The 20,564-nt window shown below is 41.4% G+C and overlaps 2 protein-coding genes across 2 annotated transcripts in view; one reads left to right on the top strand and one right to left on the bottom strand.

Moving 5' to 3' along the window:
- Nucleotides 1-5,966: 5,966 nt before the first annotated feature.
- LOC106933515 (claudin-24-like) lies at nucleotides 5,967-7,147 on the bottom strand. Its single transcript, XM_015012800.2, has one exon. The coding sequence runs from the start codon at nucleotides 6,985-6,987 to the stop codon at nucleotides 6,289-6,291; it is 699 nt and encodes a 232-aa protein (XP_014868286.1). The 5' UTR covers nucleotides 6,988-7,147; the 3' UTR covers nucleotides 5,967-6,288.
- A 2,046-nt stretch (nucleotides 7,148-9,193) lies between these two features.
- Nucleotides 9,194-20,564, top strand: part of wwc3 (WWC family member 3) — a 42,933-nt gene continuing 31,562 nt past the window's right edge. The window contains exon 1 of the mRNA XM_015012793.2: nucleotides 9,194-9,781. Coding sequence (XP_014868279.2) covers nucleotides 9,636-9,781 — 146 coding nt within the window. The 5' untranslated portion in view covers nucleotides 9,194-9,635. The remainder of the gene's footprint in view (nucleotides 9,782-20,564) is intronic.

Below are 20,564 nucleotides of genomic sequence, written 5' to 3'. Positions count from 1 at the left end.
GGCTGAAGGTCTCGGTCGGATTCTTATCCTCGGATGGTCATAAACTGGATTTCTGCTCCGTTATCACGCAGCGCCCTCAGCAGTCGGCCAGCCTCTGGGCCAGTGACGACAGATCGGTGTCATCACAGCTCAGGACGGGGAGGGAGGCCGAGGTGTGGGCTTCTGACGGCCTCCGTGCGAGGACGGCTATCAGCGAGTCAGGTTGACTGGGGGCCTCGCTCATGTGACCTGCGTAGGACGGGAGCAGGCATGCCAGTACGTAGAGGGGCCCGCCTTACTGGGGGTGATTGTTGCAAGGCAAGGCATGCTCTCTCTCTCTCTCTCACACACACACACACACACACACACACACACACACACACACACACACACACACACACACACACACATGCGCACACACATTGGTCCAGCGGCTTGCTGCACCTCTCTGGAGGAGGCAGGCGGGTGGAAAAACAAAAGCTCCTCTTCTTGACTTCACTTCATTAGAACTCGGCTCACTTTAAAATCACAAAGTGGACAACAGCTGCGAGGTACTTTAACATTAACACATCAACATTGACGTAATGCAGGGGTGTCAAAGTCAAATGGACGGAGGGCCAAATAAAAAATTTAGCTACAAGCCGAGGGCCGGACTGATCGAATGTTCATTGAAATTTTTTTAAATGACGCATATAGTCTAGTGAATCTAATTGAACCTACTGAAAACCTAACAAATATATTCCAATATGATCAGATAAATAAAGCAATATTTTCTTATGGCTCTGTCAGTAACCTTTAATTTTCAACAGACACAACTGAAATATTTTTAAAATATAATTGGATTGAAATACAATAAAATAAAGTGCAAAAATCTATTAATCCACATATGTCAGAGTCAAGGCATTTAGATGTGTCGCCGGCGAATTACGGTACTGCAAATTTAGATGTGTCGCCGGCGACACATCTAAATTTGCAGTACCGTAATTCCGCCACACGTAGCGCTAAGTGGAAAAATTCCAACGGTTTCTGAAAGAGCAAGTATCGGGTTAATACGGTAACTTCGCAGCTGCAGCTGCAGAGAGTGTAATTAATCCGGGGGGCACTCGTTTAATAGACGGTATATTTCGGCAATAACTTGGTGGATATTGAAAGTTCCGGTTGTTATGGATACATGGGTAAGTACATCATCTCACAGAACATTTAAAGAACTACTTACAGTTCAAATAAGGAAGATAGTTTTTTTCAGACGGGGTGCCGGCTTGCTGCGGTCTGCGGGCCGGTTCTAATAATAAATCAAGATCATCCCAGGGGCCGTAAAAAACCTTCTCGCGGGCCGGATGTGGCCCGCGGGCCTTGACTCTGACATATGTGACGTAATGGATCAAGAACATTCCGGTAGACTACATATTTAAAGAGGAAGTCATCAAATCCTGTAGCTCCCTCCCTGTGATGAACACACACACACACCTCTGCAGATAACGCTTGACAAACACACATACGGTCCGTCCAGGCTGGGTCACAATCTGTCTCGCTTATAGTCGTCAAATTCATATCGGTTAGAAATCATTGCCAGAGCACTAAAAAAGACAACTCTGATGATTGATGCAGATATTTCCACTGTTTGTTTGTTTTGTTTTCCTGTAAGCCAGCTGACTGGATGACAGCTTTGTTGGGATGTTGGCATTTTCCTTCGGTAAACCAAGATAGAGAGAGAGATAACTCCTGGCGCAGGAGGAGCTGGTCTCTAGTATAACTCTATGCTTTGATGTTCGTCAGAGATCAGTGATAACAGATCATAATAACGTGTATGATTTACTGCAGTGGTGGAGCGTAACTAGCGCTTTTTTATTTAAATTTTTGTTTTACTTTTAAACGTTTTACATTAGCAGATCTGATTGAAGATTGACCGTCCTTTCAGATCTGTCACTACAGAAAGAGCAGATGAAATCTGTAAACGTAATTAAAAAAAATCTCCTCTTGGGGAAAACTCTATTGATTATGTATAAAAGAGATTTTTCTGAGCTTTTTCTGCAAGTACATTTTTTATCCAGTGTTTTTCACCAGAAAATGGATCTAAAAATCTTACAAACTATTTCCTTGATCTAGAAAAAAAACACTTTTTACTTTACTTTCATTTAAAGGAATAATATTTGGGTCACTCTTTCATAATTAATAAGACAAGTACTTAGTGTGTCTTAACTTTTACTATTTTAAACGGGGAGTATTGTGTATTTTCCAGAGTGTCATTTCTAGCAAAACCATTGTTGCCGTAAGTTATAAAAACGCTGTATATATTAAACATGACATAAAAGAAATTTAACGTCTTGAATTTGGGATTCTGTCTCTCTAAGAAGCTCCTGCTCTTTCTGAAACTCCACCTTCGGTACGTCATCATAACATTTCTCCAAAGTCCCATTTACAGACAATATTTCACTGAGAAGTAGCTGCCATAACGAGTTCACCAGGTGCGCAGTTTCACCAGGTGTTTGCTAAATTAGCGAGGAGTTAGCAAGGAGCTGCGTTGAAAATGGGTGCTTGGTGAGACCTGTGTTTTTGCTTCCTGAATGGTTGCCACGGGAGATTAAAGGATTTCCCAAACATGCATGAAAGTATCGAAGCAACACACCATGAGAATAACATGATGTAAAGCTCAAAAAAGCGGATTTTATGTAACACTGCACCTTTAAGAAAACGAATTTGTCGGTGACAATGTAGGCCTAAACATTTTTTAAAAAGCGTCCCCGAGGTTTTTTTTTTTTGTTTTTTTTTTTTTTTTTACATTATTGCTAAAATAGATTCTGGAAGCATCTTTAAAACATGATTCAGTTTAAGCAACTTTCTTTGTTGTGTCATTAAACACAACAATGATTTAATAGTTTCTGTTCTCTATAATAAAAATAATACAACTAAATATAGATATGTATAATTGAGATGCAATAAGTTAATTTCCTGGTCTTAATATAAAAGACGACATTGGGAATGTTTTGATCTGGGCTGTGTCTCAGCTAGTCAATTCCCCAGCTTGCTAATTATAAGCAGTGTATGAAAACAGTTTGTTTATCAAGCCCTCAGAGTAAGTTTGTTTGTTTGAATTCGGATGTATTTAGACATAATCTGTCAAGACGCTGGCATGTCATTTCCTTTGAGTTGCTTCACTGCCCAGACTCACAGGAGCTAGAAACATACTGCAATCCACAGGAGAATCTCCACAGTTGATTTTGGACCCTTCCTACAGCTAAGAGCTTTCAAAATGGTGGACTGGAGTCCTTTTCTGCAGCCTGTATTGTATGGAGGATCCAAACTGCCAAAATTAAAAACAAATGCAGAAGTTAACGGGCCAACAAAAGCACTTTTATCTTTTTAGACATTTCAAGTCAATGTTCTTTATTTGGAAAAGATTGTACCTGAAATGCCATGAAAGATATTTTTATTTTTGTCCCTGTAAATTCAGTTAGTGACATCAAAATCCACTCCTGATTGGCTAGTCACTCCCTCGTGTCGACTCCTCTTCTTTTCCGTCTGAGAGAAACGAGGGAGGGCGCGTTTTGTGTTGGTAAAGGAACAGACACAACCAGAAACTTGTCCATCAAAGTAACCAAACTAGACTGAGACAGAACCAAGAATACTCTCGCTGTTTGGACTGTGGTTGCACTAAATGTTTACAACTGACCGAATTGGGTTTTTTTTCTAACTCATGCTTGTCAGTAGTATGTAAATAAATAAAAAGATAATAAATTGGAACAAATGTTATGGTAAAAACTGAAATGAAAATCTTTAGACCACATTGTTGGTAACCCGCAGAAACATATAAATAAGGCTAATCAAAGTGCAAACGTAAAATCTTACAGAGTATTTTTGGTTTAGTTTCTAGTGCAAATATCTTGGTACACTTGAAATAAGACAAAACTAACATACAAGTAACTTATTGCTTATTTTAAATCAATAAATCCTGAATATGAGAAATAATCTGCCTGTGCTTGTTCCACAGGCAGATTATTTCACTCACAGCTTGTACTTTTCCATCAATATTCAGGAATCATTGACCGCAAGTATGCCAGGATACTTGAACTAGAAACTAGACCAAAAGCACTTTGTCAGATTGTGTGTTTTTGCATTGCAGATGTTCTCTCACTCTGCTCCAAGCGCCTCTGGCTCCGGGAGTCTCAACAGAACCACCATCAGGAGGTCAGGAGTAGAGCCAGTCCCGTCTCGGGGCCCCTCAGGAGACGTGCTCCTGTGACAACATCATTATCTCTTATTAACTTCATTCTGGAAGAGCTGGCTCCTCCGAAAGCACAACTGATATAAAGGAAAGGTTTTCCACAGCGTACATCGCGTTGTGCACCGCTCTACCTGTGTGCATGCGAAGCCGCGCGGGCCGGCTCGGGACACACTCTGACCCCTGGCAAATTTGTGTAATTATGTCAACGTGTGCTACATTCTTCGACCATTAAAGTATTCATTAAACACAGCTTAGCTCTGTGAGTGACCAGGAAATCTGATGGAATTAGCCTCAAGCTGCGTTTCCACCGCCGCAGACACACCTGACGGCTGTTTTTAGTCCCTTCGGCCCCCCTCCTGACCGGACCAGTCGTCTGAGGGTGGCTGTGGTTTGGCCGGTGCCTAAACCTCTGAAATAACAGACCACAAACCAAGACACTGCTGCACACAGCCTCGGGTCTTTCAGCATTTTACCAACACAAAATTAACCCTTCGGTGGCTCCTTTGTTTTGTATTTACCTTTTTTTTGTAACAATTTGTTCTGTTTTTGCTGTGTTTTTTTAAATCACAACTATATGCTTCAGATCATCAACCTAATTTTAATTACAGACAAAGGAAACCTGACTGAACACAAAATGCAGCTTCCAGGTGGTTTAACTTGTTTTGGGAATATATTCTTTTCTTGTTAAATCACAAATTAGCTCTGATGATTAGACTTGTTGCTTAAGGTTTGCTATAGACACACCCAGCTCTGACAACCGCCAGAGCCGTATTATCAAGGGAAACACTTAAAGAGTATCTGATAATAAACCTGAAGCAGGCTAAACTGTCGCAAAAAGCAATAAATTACATTGTGATGTAAAGAAATTCAAGGACAAATGAGGAACAGAGTCAGTAACAAATGGGGAAAACCTGGAACGGCAGCAGCTGACCGATCAAAATCAGTCCAGAAATCATCAACAAGTCATCCAGAACAACATTTACAGCTCTGCAGACCTCCTCTAGCCCGGCTCAGGTTAGTGTTCATGACTCAGCAATAGAAAAATAGACTGGACAAAAATGGTAAAAAGGAAAAAGAAAAAAAAAAAAAAAAAGATCCCCAATAGTTTGGGAAAGTAGATTAATAATAAGTATGATGTAGAAATGAGCGACAAAAACAGAAGGAATCTGTTTGGGAGCGCAAAAACCTTTTGAAGAGGCTAGTGCATCTACATTTTTCTCTCTTTTTTTAATGAATATCATTATTAACCTCTAAGTTTCCCTCTCTCAAAAAAACAAACAAACAAAAAAAAAGAACAACACAAGTGGATTTTCTTTCCATCCTCTGTGGGAATTATTGCATTTACAGCATGCATGTAAATGCATGTCTTAACTCCGAGGGAAACAAATAACTGAAATTTTGACAATAATATGTCAATGTTAGATTATTTTAAAAAGTGCTACAAATTGCTCTTTTTAGTTTGAAAGGCATATAAAAGTAGACGAAGAAAAAGAAACAAGCCAAAATGTATTAGTACAACAAAGGTTAAGCAAAAAGAGTTTTCAAAAACACAATCAAATGTCCAGGTCACAAGACAAAATGAAAGAAAGGCAATATTTCTTGCAAGGATCTTATGCAACAGCAGAATGCTTACCTTCAGACCTGATCCGAATCAGACGATGCACCTCACCAGAAAACCAGAGTGGACTCACTAAAAATGTGGTTCTAAGAAACGATCTGAGCTTCAGAATTAAGAATAAGAGACATTAACAGAAAGCCTAACAAAAGCCTTTAATAGTTTATTTTTCATTTTGAAAGTGATAAATGAAAGCCAACCCATAACACAAAGTATATTTAATAAAACCTCCCTTTACAAAAAATATTCACTTGTGCTAATCACAGCAGGTCATCTTGTAATGCGACGTCTGATTGTGCATATGAGTGTTTAAAACAGATAAAACATTACAAATTAAAGTCTGTTTTTTTTTTTTTTTGGGCTGGATCAGCTATTACACATTATCTTGCATTTGATATATAAAAATCATTGACGTCATTGGTGTAAAGCAGTTTGAAGTGCAGCTCTACAGGTGATCGTGCTGTTCCGTTCGTTAAACGTACTCAGAGCGTTTTCTGAGGTCACGGTCTCTCTTGGCGTGGCACCTCCTCTGTGGCGCAGGGTGGTGCTCCACCTGGGAGCACCAGGTGGAGGTCACCATGATCAGCCCGGCCACCACCAGGAGGAACCCTGCTGCCCAGCCGCAGAACAAGGCATCTCCGAACTCCCACCGAGGCACCACCTCGGGAACCTTCTCGTCAAAGAAATGCATCACCGCCAAATGGGCGACGTAGGAGACGGGGACCAGACAGAGCACCCCAGACATCATCCCCAGCACCCCTCCGGCGATGGTCAGAGTCCTCTTGGTTCGGTGGCCTTCATAGTCTTTGCAGCTGTTGATCAGGTGGAGTCCGGGTATGGCGACCACGATTCCCAGCAAGCCCACGGTGAGGGCGGTGCACATCAAGATGCGGGCCAGTTTGAGGTCGCTGGAAAGGCCCAAAAGGCTGTCGTAAGACCTGCACTCCATGCCGCCGATGTCCTGGACCACACAGGTCTCCCACAGCCCCAAGTCGTAACTCTCGGTGGGCAGCAGAGAGGTGGACTTGGTCAGCCACTGTGGCAGGATGGTGCTGCCCAGAGCGCAGAGCCATGCTCCGACGTAGACCAGCAGTCCCAGCAGTTCCAAGACGCAGGCAGGCGAGTCCATGTGTCTCCTTACCTCTCCAGCCTCCACGTTCAAGAGATCCATGAGAGTTCCCCTTCACCGGCTGCGCCTGGGATGGAGAGGCCTCTCGGAGTCCGGTCAGGACGGAGGCTGCTCAAAGCGCCTGGTAATTAGAGCTGACTGCTCTGGCTCAGGGCTCGGTGCTTGTTCACAAACACTTTCCACTCAGAGGAGCACACATCTTCTGATGCAGGAAGGAGAGGGGGCTTGTTTGGACCTCCCCCTTTGCAATCCCGCCACCATGCCAATGGGCAGCAGGAGCAGAGGCAGAGATGGCTTCGTTTAGATTAAGCCATTGTCAAGCATTTCCCCAAGCTGCAAGCCACAGGAGAGGTCATTAGACGTAGACAAGATACCAATCTATGTTACGGCAGGAAAAAAAAAGACTTCTTTCATGTCTGTTTTTGCATCCTGTGTGTTTTATGAGATATGTCAATGCATGAGGGCAGAAAGCCAAGCAGTTTGTTCTGGACATGTAAGAAGCAACTATTTCCAGATGTAAAAGTCCTTAAAATTGAAAGAAGACATGCAAAATGGCATAGAATCAGAGAGAAAGGCACACAAACTGGCTTCCATACATTCAAGAATCAATATAGTGCAAGAGCAACAGAACTGGGTTGCAAATTCTGTCGTGTTCATCAGTTTGGGCTAACTGCTTTTAGATTCGGGCTGCATGTGACTGAATGTGAAACAACAGAGCAGCTTATTGTCTCGTCTCTTACGAACACAGCAGAGCCTGTGGGAAACAATCGTAGGAGGCTGCAGATCAAAGCCGAGATGTGGGAAAATGTTTCCCGTTCTTAAGAACATTGTTCGAACCGCAAACAAAAAGGCAATAAAATCCCCAGCTGAGAGTTCTGATGTCCGGACAAAGACTCGGACAGAACAATGCCAAATCAATCTCCTCGTGGAAGAGAAAAAGGAAGCTTCTGTTTGTATTCAAACAGTGTGAGAGGGACAACTTCAGAAGAAACTTCCAATACTGTTTGAAGTAAAAAAAAAAAAAAAAAAAAAAGAAAAGAGGAACCAAAACCCCCCTTCTTTGTCAATTTATTTTCCTATTAAATTGCTTTCTTGTTGTTGCTGTAGCAGACACTTGTTAAAAACTGAGGAAATGGGTGGAAGCAGCGCCGCTGCAGTTGTTTCATTCGGCCGCATGAGGGCGACAAACACGTGGGATTTCTTCTGTTCCACTTCAGTGAAGGCCAAATAGACCCAAATATCAGACTCTAAAAGATACAGGAAGAGCTACATTGGAATGTATTCGGGTTTGATTTTGTTGTTGTTATATTTAAGGTATGCAGGAAATGAACAAATAAATTCAGACGGATAAGTTAATTTATTGTAATTCAGTTCAGCCATTTTTGTTAAATATTGAAATATATACGGAGACTTTACCCACCGACTGATGCATTTGTGTTTATTTCAGTTAGTTTTGATGAGTTTGACTGACAGCTGTTCAAAACACCACATTCTGCTTCTCTGAAAATTTGAATACAAATGGCAAAAAAGAGAGAGATTTTTTTAATACAAAAATATCGATTTTTGGAAAAAAAAAAAAAAAAAAAAAAAAACCCTGGGCCGTTATTTTAGGAAGGTGACATATACACATAAACACGTTACATTACGTAAGTATGCTACGAAACATATTGTTGACACCAAAGGAACCCCAAATATTTCTACCTTTCCACTTGCATTGTGGATGTCTGCTAGAAAAACTTTCAGAAAAATGTGTTCCCCACTGTTTTTTTTTTGTGGTCTTTTTTAAGTTTTTGAGAAACTGAATTTTGCATTTCTTGCTTGAAATATATCACTGTGTGTGAAATTAATTTCATCGGCGTCTGCAAAGAATTTAATTTGAATTAAATTACTGAAATACACTGAATTTTGTTGACTAGTATAGCAGAGAAACCGATACGCTTCACTGAGATGCTATTTGGATAAAAGACACAAGATGGCGGTGTTGTTCCGCTGCCACCGCAATCGCAGCAGCAAACTTAGTGGGAGGAGTCCGTGTGTTTAAATCAAAGTTTTTCCTCGTCTTTATATTAAATATATTTACTGTTTTATCTTAGTTATAAAATACTTGTTTTTAAGTCAAACTAAAATGTGGTAGTGTCCTACTGACCAATACGTGAAAAGTTTTTCTTTAACTTTTTCTCTTTTGTTACTTAGCTATTCTTGGTGTGTTTATATCTTCCACTGCTGTCTGAAGTGGCGCGACGCTTTAAAGTCACTTTAAATCCCCTGCTCGGGTGGTAGTAATTAGTTCTAATGAGAGTGCTGATTCGCAGAGTTTCCCCATTGGTCGGAGGAACTCGCTCAGTCGTACGTCCGAGCGTTTATGCAAATCCGCCCCCAAATATGGACAGACACGAAGGAATGAAATATGGTGGAGAGGCGAACATGGAGGACCGCGAGAACGCCGCTGGACTGTTTTTAGGGGGGCAGTAGTGGAAGAAAGTGGATGTTCCTCCCGTGGGACTGTTTCAGCGGAGAACCTCGGTGGAAACTTGCTGTTTTCGCGTTTCCTTTCCCCATCGCGTCGAGGTGGAGTCGCTTTGTAATGCAGTGAAGACCGACGACTCTCTTTTTTTTTTTTCGGGGAGATAAAAAAAAAAAAAAAAAAAGCAGGGCAGGGGGGCTTCTGCCCGACTCACCGTCTCGACACTATGCCGTGGGTCAGCAGCGGTAAGCGGAGAGAGAGCTCGGAGCTGCCGCTGCCCGCGGGCTGGGAGGAAGCCCGGGATTACGACGGGAGAGTGTTTTACATCGACCACAACACCCGGCAAACTTCGTGGATTGACCCCAGAGATAGGTAGGTAGGCTGGAGGCCTGGGGGTAGTGGGATTACATACGCTCACAGAGGTATGTTAATTCAACAAGTTAACTTTCTAAACTATGTGCGCACATGTAGGAGCTGTCTGAAAACGAAATATTTCCCCCCAGATGTAGACCGTGTGTGTATGAGTGTGCTCATTCTTCCCTCCATTTAATCAGATTTCAGTTTGATGTGGCTGAATTAGCTGGAAATCTCTGATCAGCTGAGATTTAGCAGGAGTTGTGGCCTCCTGAAACAGGGGTGTGTGCGTGTGCGTGCAACGCCCATCATCATATCAATGCACCATGCTGGCGACTTTAATGTGTTCCCATCGTGTCCCTCCACACACCAAGCCTGACAGTGTTTTGACAGGGAGTTGGGGCAGCAGCCTCAGCCTTTCCGGTTTGTTGTGTTTCAGAGGAGTTTGGTGTCACCAGACCAGCAGCCTGTGTGTTGAACCAGTAGTAACCCAGTCTGTCTGGTCACCCAAGGCACTAGTCCTGAGCCTCAAGGAGGAGCGAGCTTGATACTCCAATCACCTGAACTCATCAGTTCACTCGTTGACTTGATGACTTTCAGTGACCTGAAACATTCCTGGCTGACAAATCTCAACAGAGAGCCATTGTTTTGCAGCTCTCCCTCTCCTCTTTCACACAGACACCTCCTTCAGATGAGCGGTGCGTCAAGAACCGGCCTAAAAAGTCTGCTTGTTTATGTCAAAGTGGTCGTGATTGGGTGTGTGTGGTTTTTTTTTTGTGTGTGTGGGGTTAAGGAGTGGAGCAGCAGCAGCAGCAGCAGTAGTAGTAGTAGTAGAGTGGCGAGCCTGAGACTCCAACTCCCAGAAACCTTGGTGGAAATATGTGAAGAATGCTAGTTGGGCCAGTGGGAAAGCTGCAAGGATGTGCTTTTGTGGGGATTTGGATTTCACCAGCCCAGAAACGGGCTCAAGCGGGGGAGTTGAAGCAGATTTATGAGATTACTGGGAATTATTGCAAGTACTTTACCTCTACTGTAATGTAAGGGAAAGGTGGAAATCGATCAAAGTAGCTCTTTATCGTACAGCTAGAGACGAGATTCTTGTCTTTGTAGTAAATTTGAATCCTGCAAGGCGTAGAGTATGATGATGGGTGGGGAAATGTCTTTCACCAAATCCATATTTGGAACATATTTAAGTAGTAGTAATTGATATTTTCAGAGTTCATTCTGTTTTTATTCAAACTCTAGCTGCTTTTTCACTCACTTTACACCCAGTCCACTTTACCTGGAGGTTGTTCTTGGAAAAATGCCGCATTGGGTGAGGCTTCATTCTGTTCGTGGTACTTTTTTTTTTTTTTTTTTTTTTTTTCTTCCTCCCCCCCATGTAAAAGAAAAAATGATATACAAATTGAAACGATGGCCTAAGCAGTCTGTGAGCAGTGTAAAATATTTTCATCTTGGGGAGTTGAATGCTATAAAATCAAGTAAACATGCTGTCTAGTGTGTATTCAGAAGTGGAACAAAGGTTTCAGAAATGTCAAACTGTTTTTAGAAAATCCATGTTCAGTGCAAAATAAACCAGTTGCAACGTCTCAGAATACTCTATTTAGAGCCAGATGAAAAGCGGGGTAAATTCTTTTAGAAAGAATAAAATGGTCATTTGTTTTAGCACCAAATGCTAATATAATAAGAAGCAAACATTTGATTTGTTTTTGTTTTCTATAGTGTGCAGCCATGTTTTTGCCATGCTTTAATTGTAAAAATATAAAAAATTAATAGAAAACTCATTAGGGGAACCAATTACTTTTTTAACCAAAGTGCTTATGCCGCCCCCCCTGATGGAATAGCGCCCTGGGCAACGATACCCATTACCCATATTGGAAACGGTTGCATATCTTTTAATATTTTTATTGATTTAACTTGTAACTTTGCATATCGCCAAAGTATCCATCCTTCTGTAGAACAAGTTTTTGACTTTAAATAGTTTTTTTTTTTTTTTGCAAATTAACTTTTTAGTCTAAATGCTTGTAATGTCCAGCATTTATTTTTCTCTTTGAAATGGGTCAGTTTTTTTAGTTCTAATCTCATCTGACCACAGCACCCCAAATAGAACAGGTTTTTTTCTGCCTATATTTTTTTTTAACAGTGATGGATTTTTAATGGCTGTCCTGCCAACGAGCTCCTCTACCTGAGCTGTGGACCTTTACAAATCTGATGGATGTCTTAGCTGCTTCTCGGATGAATGCATTCTGTTTTAATAGGCTTTATTTAGGAGTATCAGTGTTGGGGAAGCCATGAATGCAGATGCATGCCACACATTTGAGATTATTTGTAGAAATTTCTGTAATTTTTCTTTTCTTCCACTGTGCTGCTTTGTGTTTGCATAAAATCCCTGTAAAATATATTCAACTTTGTAGCAATCAGGGATATTTTGTAGAAGTTCGCAGGGTGAAAAAAAAAATACTTTAAGGTGGTGACACAAATCTACAGTTTTGCTGGCAAAAGGAAACTTTGAATTCTCAAATTCCCAGGAGACATCTGGCTGAGAACTTGTGATGCAGGTCGGAGCACAACAAAAGTGGAAGCAAACTGTGAACCCTCATCTGTCGCAATGAGCAACTGAGGACTTGAGCAAAGAAATGCTCAACATTTCTGGCCTCTGATTCTGCAGGAGGGTGAACGCTGTAGCTGGATGTAATCTAGAAACCCAGATTTTCTTGAAGACCCCCCACCCTACCCCAACTCCTCCCTGCTTTTTGATGAAGCATTGTTGCACAGGGTGCATCGCTGTTTCACAGCTTCTTCCAGCAGTGTGCGTCTGTCGGGGGGAGTTTGTAGGTTTGCATGACTAAAGGAATGTTTCCTGCATTTGTTCTGGTGCTGCTTGGTGATTTATTGGCTATCTAAGCAGAGGAATGCCTTCTGTCGCCACCTGAAACGGCCTGTCCTATAAATTTCTCTTTACCTGCTACTAAATCTGACTGGCTGACATGCATCAGATCAAAACGTTGTCAGGCTTTGACCTAATGTTTTTCTCCTTCACTTTGAAAGCTACTCAAGCATAATGTAGACTTAAAAGCCTGGTTTGACAGCTCATCTGTTTAAAGCTAATTAAGGGAGCATATATCATCCACTTGCTCACTGTTGGTGATTTATAACTCTTTAGATGAGAACATGTTATGCTGTCATTAGTCTTTAAAGATGGCATGAAGTCACCTATTAAGATAAAACTCTTGATGTGTGTGTTTGAGTCTGGCTAATCAAAGCTTTTTCTCGTTTTTTTTTTTTTTTTTTTCTTTTGAAAGCAGTCTGAAAACACTTATACTGATCAGCTGTGAGATTCTCATAGTACTAAGAAAACAGTTTCACTGCATTTGCTTGGAATATCAAAGTAAACAATTTTAACATAATTGAATAGTTATTCCTGCTGGAAGATATCACAGTATGAGCCAATATAGATTATTATTGATCAGTCTAAATACATTTGGATATTGGAAAAGCCAAAATGGAGGCGTGACCTTTCTTTTATCCCCAGGTTTCACTATACGCCATAGTTTTTATTTTTAAGCTATTATGAGACACGGTGGCGAAATCTGAAGCTGCTGCTGCGCAAGTAACTACATGTTGTTGCTAGGTAACCAAATAACGAGTTGGTTAATGCCTAGCTTACATCTAACCTCTTCCTACATCTCCCAGAATGCTGTACGGTTCTGGATTGGAGTACAATGGAATTACTGAATATTCTATCAGACGTATTATATATAGAGCAGTGGTTCTTAACCTGGGTTCGATCGGTGAGTCGGTCTCAGGGGTTCGGCGGAGCCTCTGCCGCGGAGGTAAAGACACACTTGTGTAAAGTCGTGATGATGCCCCGCTTGCCATCACTTGCTGCGGAGGATCACGTTACATTGCTTAGCCAATCAGCGCTGCGGAGAAGCACTGATTGAAGGAGTTCCACTCTCGGCATGGATTTGAACGTGTCTTTAATTACTTCAGCAAAACTCACCGTTTTTACCAAATTCTGTAGCTTTCGGTGTACTTCTAAATCTGCTCTTTAGTCGCACCTTTTCGGGGTTGGTACTGCCTCTAGTGGCGTGAGGGTGGTAACACAACTAATTGCATGACTAAATCAGAATACCGCAAAGTCTTTTTAATTTTTTCCATTCTCTTAAGAATGTAGAGCCAATTAAATGATCTAAACAAGACCTTAAAGTGGCTCCAGTTTGTCTCGATGGCCAACCTGTTGAAACTGTGGCAAATTTTAAATACCTTGGGTCGTTCCTGGACAGTCAGCTCAACTTTGCTGAAAACAGTGACTATATTTTGAAGAACTGTTCTGAGACTCTACCTTTTAAGAAGACTTGGTGATCTTGAATGTCTTGAATTTTTTGGGGGGGAGGGGATCATATTTATCATTACAGAAGGGTTCAGTGAATGTGCATATAAAACTGGTGGGTTTGGTACCTCAAAAAAGGTTAAGAACCTCTGATATAGATTTATTGTCAGGCCTAGCTGAAATATTATTAAATATTTATTATAATAATCCTAATCAATATAGAATTTATTATTCTTTTGATCACTTGACCTAAACAAATGCATTGTATGAACCACTTGTGTGTGTAATCAAATGTCTCTTAATGTGGAGCTTGGATGAATCTGTGCTACAATGGACACTGGACTTACAAGTGCCACTTTTGCCGAAGTTTTTAAATTGGGGGAACATTTGCCCAGCAAAAGTGAATAAAAGTCAACCAGGTTCTTGGAGGGGATTTCCTGAAGTTGTTTTGCTCCAGCAGGTAATTCCCACAATCTGCAGCGGTAGTTCAGCTGCACCAAATGCGAGGTCAGGTCAGAGAAGCAAGAAATGGTGTGCTAGGTGGTGGTGTTCTTAAATGACTGTAAGAATCGCATATAAAAAGCCTTTTGTTTTGAAGAGATTCATCTACACCATTGTAACATGGTAGCATGTTTTTCGAGAGTAAACTCAAAGTCAGATTTTTCCTGTGGGCTTCTCTTCATTTTCTTTTTTTTTTTTTTTTTTTTTTTTTGAGCGGCTGATTCAGAACGTTCTCCTCCTGCTGGGATCCAACATCTCTCATCTGGATGCCGGGGCCGTTAAGAGTGCACTAGCTCCGGGCTCGGCCAGTCCACAAAGAATCAGCGGCGGATCGTCTAATCGCTGAAACACAAGAGCCATTCATCGCAATCGTAATTGCCAGAGATGATGGTGATGTGCTGTAACGGAGCTGCGTAGACCAGCCAGAGTTCAGGCTTGTTCAGACGGACCTGCTTCGGGTTAGGTGGCGGCATGTAGTGAAAACTTGGATGGAAGTGTGAACGGATACCTGCGGTATACCTAGACCAGGGGTGTCAAACTCCAGTCCTCAAGGGCCGCTGTCCTGTAGTTTCTAGATGTGCCACAGGTACAAAACACCGGAATGAAATGGCTTAATTACCTCCTTCTTGTGTAGATTAGTTCTCCAGAGCCTTGCTAGTGACCTAATTATTCTATTCAGGTGTTGTGCAGCAGAGGCACATCTAAAAGTTGCATGACAGTGGCCCTTCAGGACTGGAGTTTGACGCCTGTGACCTAGACAAACTCTTTGCCTTCAGCATCGGGGATGTTCACATCTCTACGGATGATGGACGCCTCTAGCAACGCCTGGCCATCTCCCGCAGATAACACAGGCACTTCTGTGGGGCTTTTTTTGTTGCTGTGGAATGAGCGTTATGCTAGGCATGCCTACACTTATGCTCCAGGGAGTGAAGAGGGGGCTCTTTGCTCGCTTGCACCTCCAGACAAAGCAGCAGGACAGAGGCAGTTCCCATGTGTCTCCCTCCTCTCATCCCGGGGCCCGCAGGCCTCCTTTATTAGCTCTGTTATGCAACAGTCATGGTCGGCCTGCCGCTCAGCAAAGGGAGGCCTTTATGCTTGGTCACAAAGCACACCAAATTCAATTATTCTGGAAAGGGTGAGCTGTGTTTCCAGCACTGAAAGGTTATTCACATGCACTGAACCCCGCTGATATTTTGCTTCCCCCAGTGTTTTCATTATGATGGTTTTTTTTTTTTTTGTCTTTCGCTGCAGAGGCTGTTGCCAAACATCGACTGTCATTTTGCCCTGTGTGTTTGAAGTGAGCTGACAATAAGTGTGTCAACCCACTTCTTGTTCTGGACCCCTTTCCTCCAGCTGACACCCGTTTGATGTCCCACTTCCTATCTGCCTACCTCAGATTTATTTACTACTATAAAGTTGACCATTAATTGCTTAAATTCTGCTTAGCATTCATCTGTTTGCCTCTTTGCCCTTTCATCAGCAGCAGCTGTTCTTTCCCTGTGTGTATATTGTGAAGAACACTACCTAAACAGGACATGCCAGAGTCGGTGGACTAACCTCGTGCTCAGGGGGCACCATTGTGTTTTTTTTTTTTTTTTCCCCCTCCTATCCACACATCTGCACAATTCTCATTCAAACAGAGGGGGGGCAAAAAGCTTGTAGTCGACAGGCAGTGGGACTGGTATGAAGTTCTCAGTGTGATAAACTAGAGTAAAAATATTACAGGACTTACCCGAAAATTTAAAATCAAACATGATACAATTTCTTTTTTATTTAAAGTAGGAAAAAGCAACAATTAACTGCAGCAAGAAAGCCAGCATTTGTAATGAGATTTCTGAACATTCCACATGAAATGGGTTGTGCATGTTGCATTTAGAGTAAACACAAGCAGAGTAGTGTCTTTCAGGTAATTATGCTCATTGCTCAGAAAAGTATAAGGTTTGTTTTAAATGGCATTGGAAGCATGATGAGCCAATATCAGCATATTTAGTCAGGCTGTCTTCTACTGCTAGCCTGGAGTCTGCTGCTTTACAAACGTGTTGCATGACACTAAGCCTGCTGCAATAAGCAAACAATTAATTGCATGATGAAATGAAATGAGCTCAGTAACTTCCATTCTAATCTTGTTTATAGAGACTTGATAATCCAGTTGGTTTCAGTTGTTTGCCATTTTTATTTTGGATATTTAAAATATCTTCCAGTTCTATTAAGGGTTCTTTAGAAACGTAACGTTTGTAGGTCTTTGAGGAGGCAATATACTTCTTGAAAATGGTCTCAATATTGCAGGTTATCACAATGATTACTGGGACAATTTATCTGCAAAATTTGTAAATCAGAAATGTCATCGCAATATTAATATTGCTAAAGGGTGTTTGTAAAAAAAGTAATTGTTGGATTCCCAATGTATTGTGTGGCAGACTAATATCTAGCCTGTTGCATGGAGTCTTGGCTGTATTTTATGCTGATCCCTGATACTGAACAAAAGTTGTAAAGATAACAGAGTGTTGGAGGCTCAGCAAGAGAGCAGTGAGGAAAATGTGCTTCTATTGTAAATGATCTTGCCATCTTAATATTTTCACATTATGAACACAGATGAGTTTGCACAACACATGTGTGTGAGATGACCCATCAGAACAAAATCCAAAATGGCAGCTATGACCTCAAAGGAACTTTTATCAGTCTTTTTCCATTTGTTGGTGCTAAGCTAACTGTTAGCAGGGTGGACTTGCAGTCATGCCAAATGTGGCAGGATTGCACTGCAGACCATCTTTTGTCTGCAAAAGATGGTCTGTAAAAGCAAGAATTAAAAACAAACGGTTGCAATACATGGATTGCATAGCTGAGTCATAATTAATTCTGCTGATATTTAAGTATCGTCTCAGTTCAGTAGGGACAAACCCTTCATCTCCGGCAGCCGAGCTGCTTTACTTCTGCCTGGTCCGCTCCCGTCCATGTGTCCAGACGCCGTCTAAATGTACACAGAGACAGGACATGTCGGTCTACTTATAGAGACCTATTTCTATAAGATTCAACATATAATGGGAGAAGTGCATGTGTCAGCTGCTTGTTCTGAAATGCAACGCCAGAGAGGCTGGACATAAATGACATTCCTCCCAAAGTTGTTTTCCACGTTTCTTTTTTAACTCTGACAGGAATTTTCAGGCCGGCGACACTTGTGGCCCTTTTGTTTCTGATTGCCTGTGTCACGTTGTGGGACTTGAAGCAGGTGACATTTAGGGTAGAAAGAAAAAATGCGTAGAATTTGATGTGATCGTGTCGTCTGGGATGTCCGTTGTGGCATTTGCTGCTGTTCCCGGTCACAATTATGCAGAGGTTGAGCCTCACTTATTTCCTTAGCTCTTATTTGTCGAGTTTGGCAGCTTGTTTAGGGCGAAGATGGGACAACGAAAAGGTTTTGATGGTTGGATGAGTTTGTTGTTATGATTTCGACTTCAGGAATGCAGCGTAGTAGGCTCTCTGCTGTGGCTGACATGAATTACAATATTTAGCATTTATGTCATGAAGATACAGATTTAAACCCCGCCTTCAAAACTGTCGCATTGAGCTTTAAGACAACTTTATATTAAAACACTTGGAGGAGAAATACCATTCAGGCTTGGAAATGGAGAGGTTCCTGTTGGCAGTGTTGAATCATTTCATAAGTTTTTGTAAGATCATGGTGATTTTTATCCCTTTATTGATTTTAAAAAGAACAAATTAATATGGTCATTCAAACATAAATACACAAATATCCCATCATACAAACAAATATGCAAGGGAGGGGAAATGTGAAACAAATCAAATTGAAATTTTCAGCAATATCTTGTCTTGTTGGAATAATTGCAGCTTTACAAGAGACCAAGGGTTCATTCACACCAGCCCTGTTTAGTTTGCTTTTGTCCAACTCTAGACTGTTTTTCCCAGAAAGTCTGGTTCTTTTCAGGAAATTTGAATGTTCAAACTCTGTGGACTGACGAAGCCAATTCTGATTCCCTAAAAAAAAAAAACCTGGGTCTGGGTTCGATTGCAGATGCAAGCAGACCAGAGACCACTCTGAAAGCAGGAAGTGGATTATAGTGCAGGGTATTCTGGGTAAATGCAACCAAAACAAACTTGAGTCTAGAGCTAGTAGGAGGAATCACTTGTGATCTCTTACCAAAGACGAAAGGAGGTTACGGTCATGCTGTTGGAGGTTTTCCTGAGAAAAACGATGAGAAATTTAAACATGATTCACCTGGAAAAAAATGTAGACAACCACAAAACTGATGGTCCCTCAGACTTAAACATGTTCAGTTTGTCATAAATTGCTTCACATCTGTGTGCTACCAAAAAGAGAACTAGATGCAATAACAGAGAACCTAACATTTTACATCCTTGACATACCTTGATAATGGAAACATCTTATTTGGATCCTGTGATGAAATGATATTCTTTCTTTGGGGAGATCTGTTCCCTTTGTGGAGAATTGCTGTTGCTGCCCAGGTGCAGCGACTAGCTGTTGGGGACGACCCAACTTCACCGGCCGCTCAAGACTCCAGTTTCACATGCCTTTCCCATGCAGCAGCCCGACGCCAGGCGTGGGGCTGTTGGGAGGGAGCTGTGGAGATGGAAATATCCTCTGGGACGACCCAAAATGGCTCAGATTATTCTAGAATTAGCAAATGTGTCCGACAACCAAATATGTTTATCTGAGACACGAGCAAACCCCGGAACATCTCGTCCCTCCACAGCTGAACATGCTTGTCGTTTTCACGTTCTGCTTTTCCTCAGTCTTTAGATGACTGCCTCACTTCCTGTTGTCTGTGACCAAAGAGATGATGATGATGATGGTGAAAAGCATTGAAAATAAAAACATCTGTACCTACTTTCAACAAAAGTTAGAAACGGCACAAAAAAGTCTTTTCTTTAAATTGTGTGTGAATTTGGAAGACTAGTATCTATCTGTAATTTCAATGTAGTGTTTGACATTTTGGTGTTTATTCACTTGTGGCTTCAAATGTGTGGGTTGGTTATCGGTACCAAGGTCTACAGAACCAGCCACAGTTTACAAGTGAGCATAAAGTTATTCAGCTTCGCCTTTTCCTGTGCACTGCTGCCCAGCTGGCTGATAAAGCATGTCCCACTTTGTTGTAGGACTGGGTGATGTGGTTGGAATCGATAGACGATGCATCCCATCAGTCTATCGATAATTATTGATTAGTTTTGTTTTGAAATATTCAAAAGGCTGCTTCCTCTTAAGTCTGTTACTTATTCCTACTGCTGCATTTTGGCAGCAGTAGGAATAATTGCTTTTTTTGTTTTAAATATTTGTATAAATGAGGTGAAAACACTGCATTTAAACTAATTGTCCAATATGTATTGGTGTTTGAATGGCTCCTGTTTTGAAAGTTTGAGGCGTGATGAGAGGGAGGAGGTGATTTAAGAGTTGGCAGCAGATGTAGTTTGTTGGTGGTGCATCAAACAGGCCAGTCACTACATTGTCCTTCATAAATGACAGGATATATAATTTGTAAATGATGAGCTGCTTTCCAGCACAAAATTGTATGCTGCAGGCAAATGTCATCAAATGGATTAACCAGGTCAAAGACGGTAGTCTGAGCTCTGATGACTTGTATTAGTTTTTCAGTGCATCTTCCAAACCCATCATTATATTTGGCCATGGTGTCATGTCGAGGAATTTTTTTTTACAGATTTAAAGTGTCCTCTACACTGCTGATGGAAATGAATAAATCTGAAATGATTGAATAAATGGCAGATTTGCAAGATTGGTAAACTGGAAGTCCATGACCTTGTTCAGCAGTTCCACAGTAAATACTGTGATGTAATGGGTCAAAAACTGAACGGATAAAAAAAAATGACTCAAACAAAATACAAAGATATCTATGCAGCTCTAGAAGACACTAAATTCAGCTTTTCTGCTCTCCTGGAGACTCGATCCATAACAAAATGTATTTAAGAGCTAAAAAA

This window comes from Poecilia mexicana, unplaced genomic scaffold (genome assembly GCF_051168715.1).
Source record: "Poecilia mexicana isolate PSO_F unplaced genomic scaffold, ASM5116871v1 scaffold_4, whole genome shotgun sequence".
In the NCBI taxonomy this organism is placed as follows: Eukaryota; Metazoa; Chordata; class Actinopteri; order Cyprinodontiformes; family Poeciliidae; genus Poecilia; species Poecilia mexicana.
Note: the sequence above shows the minus strand (reverse complement) of the source record. Positions and strands in the feature narration are given on the sequence as shown.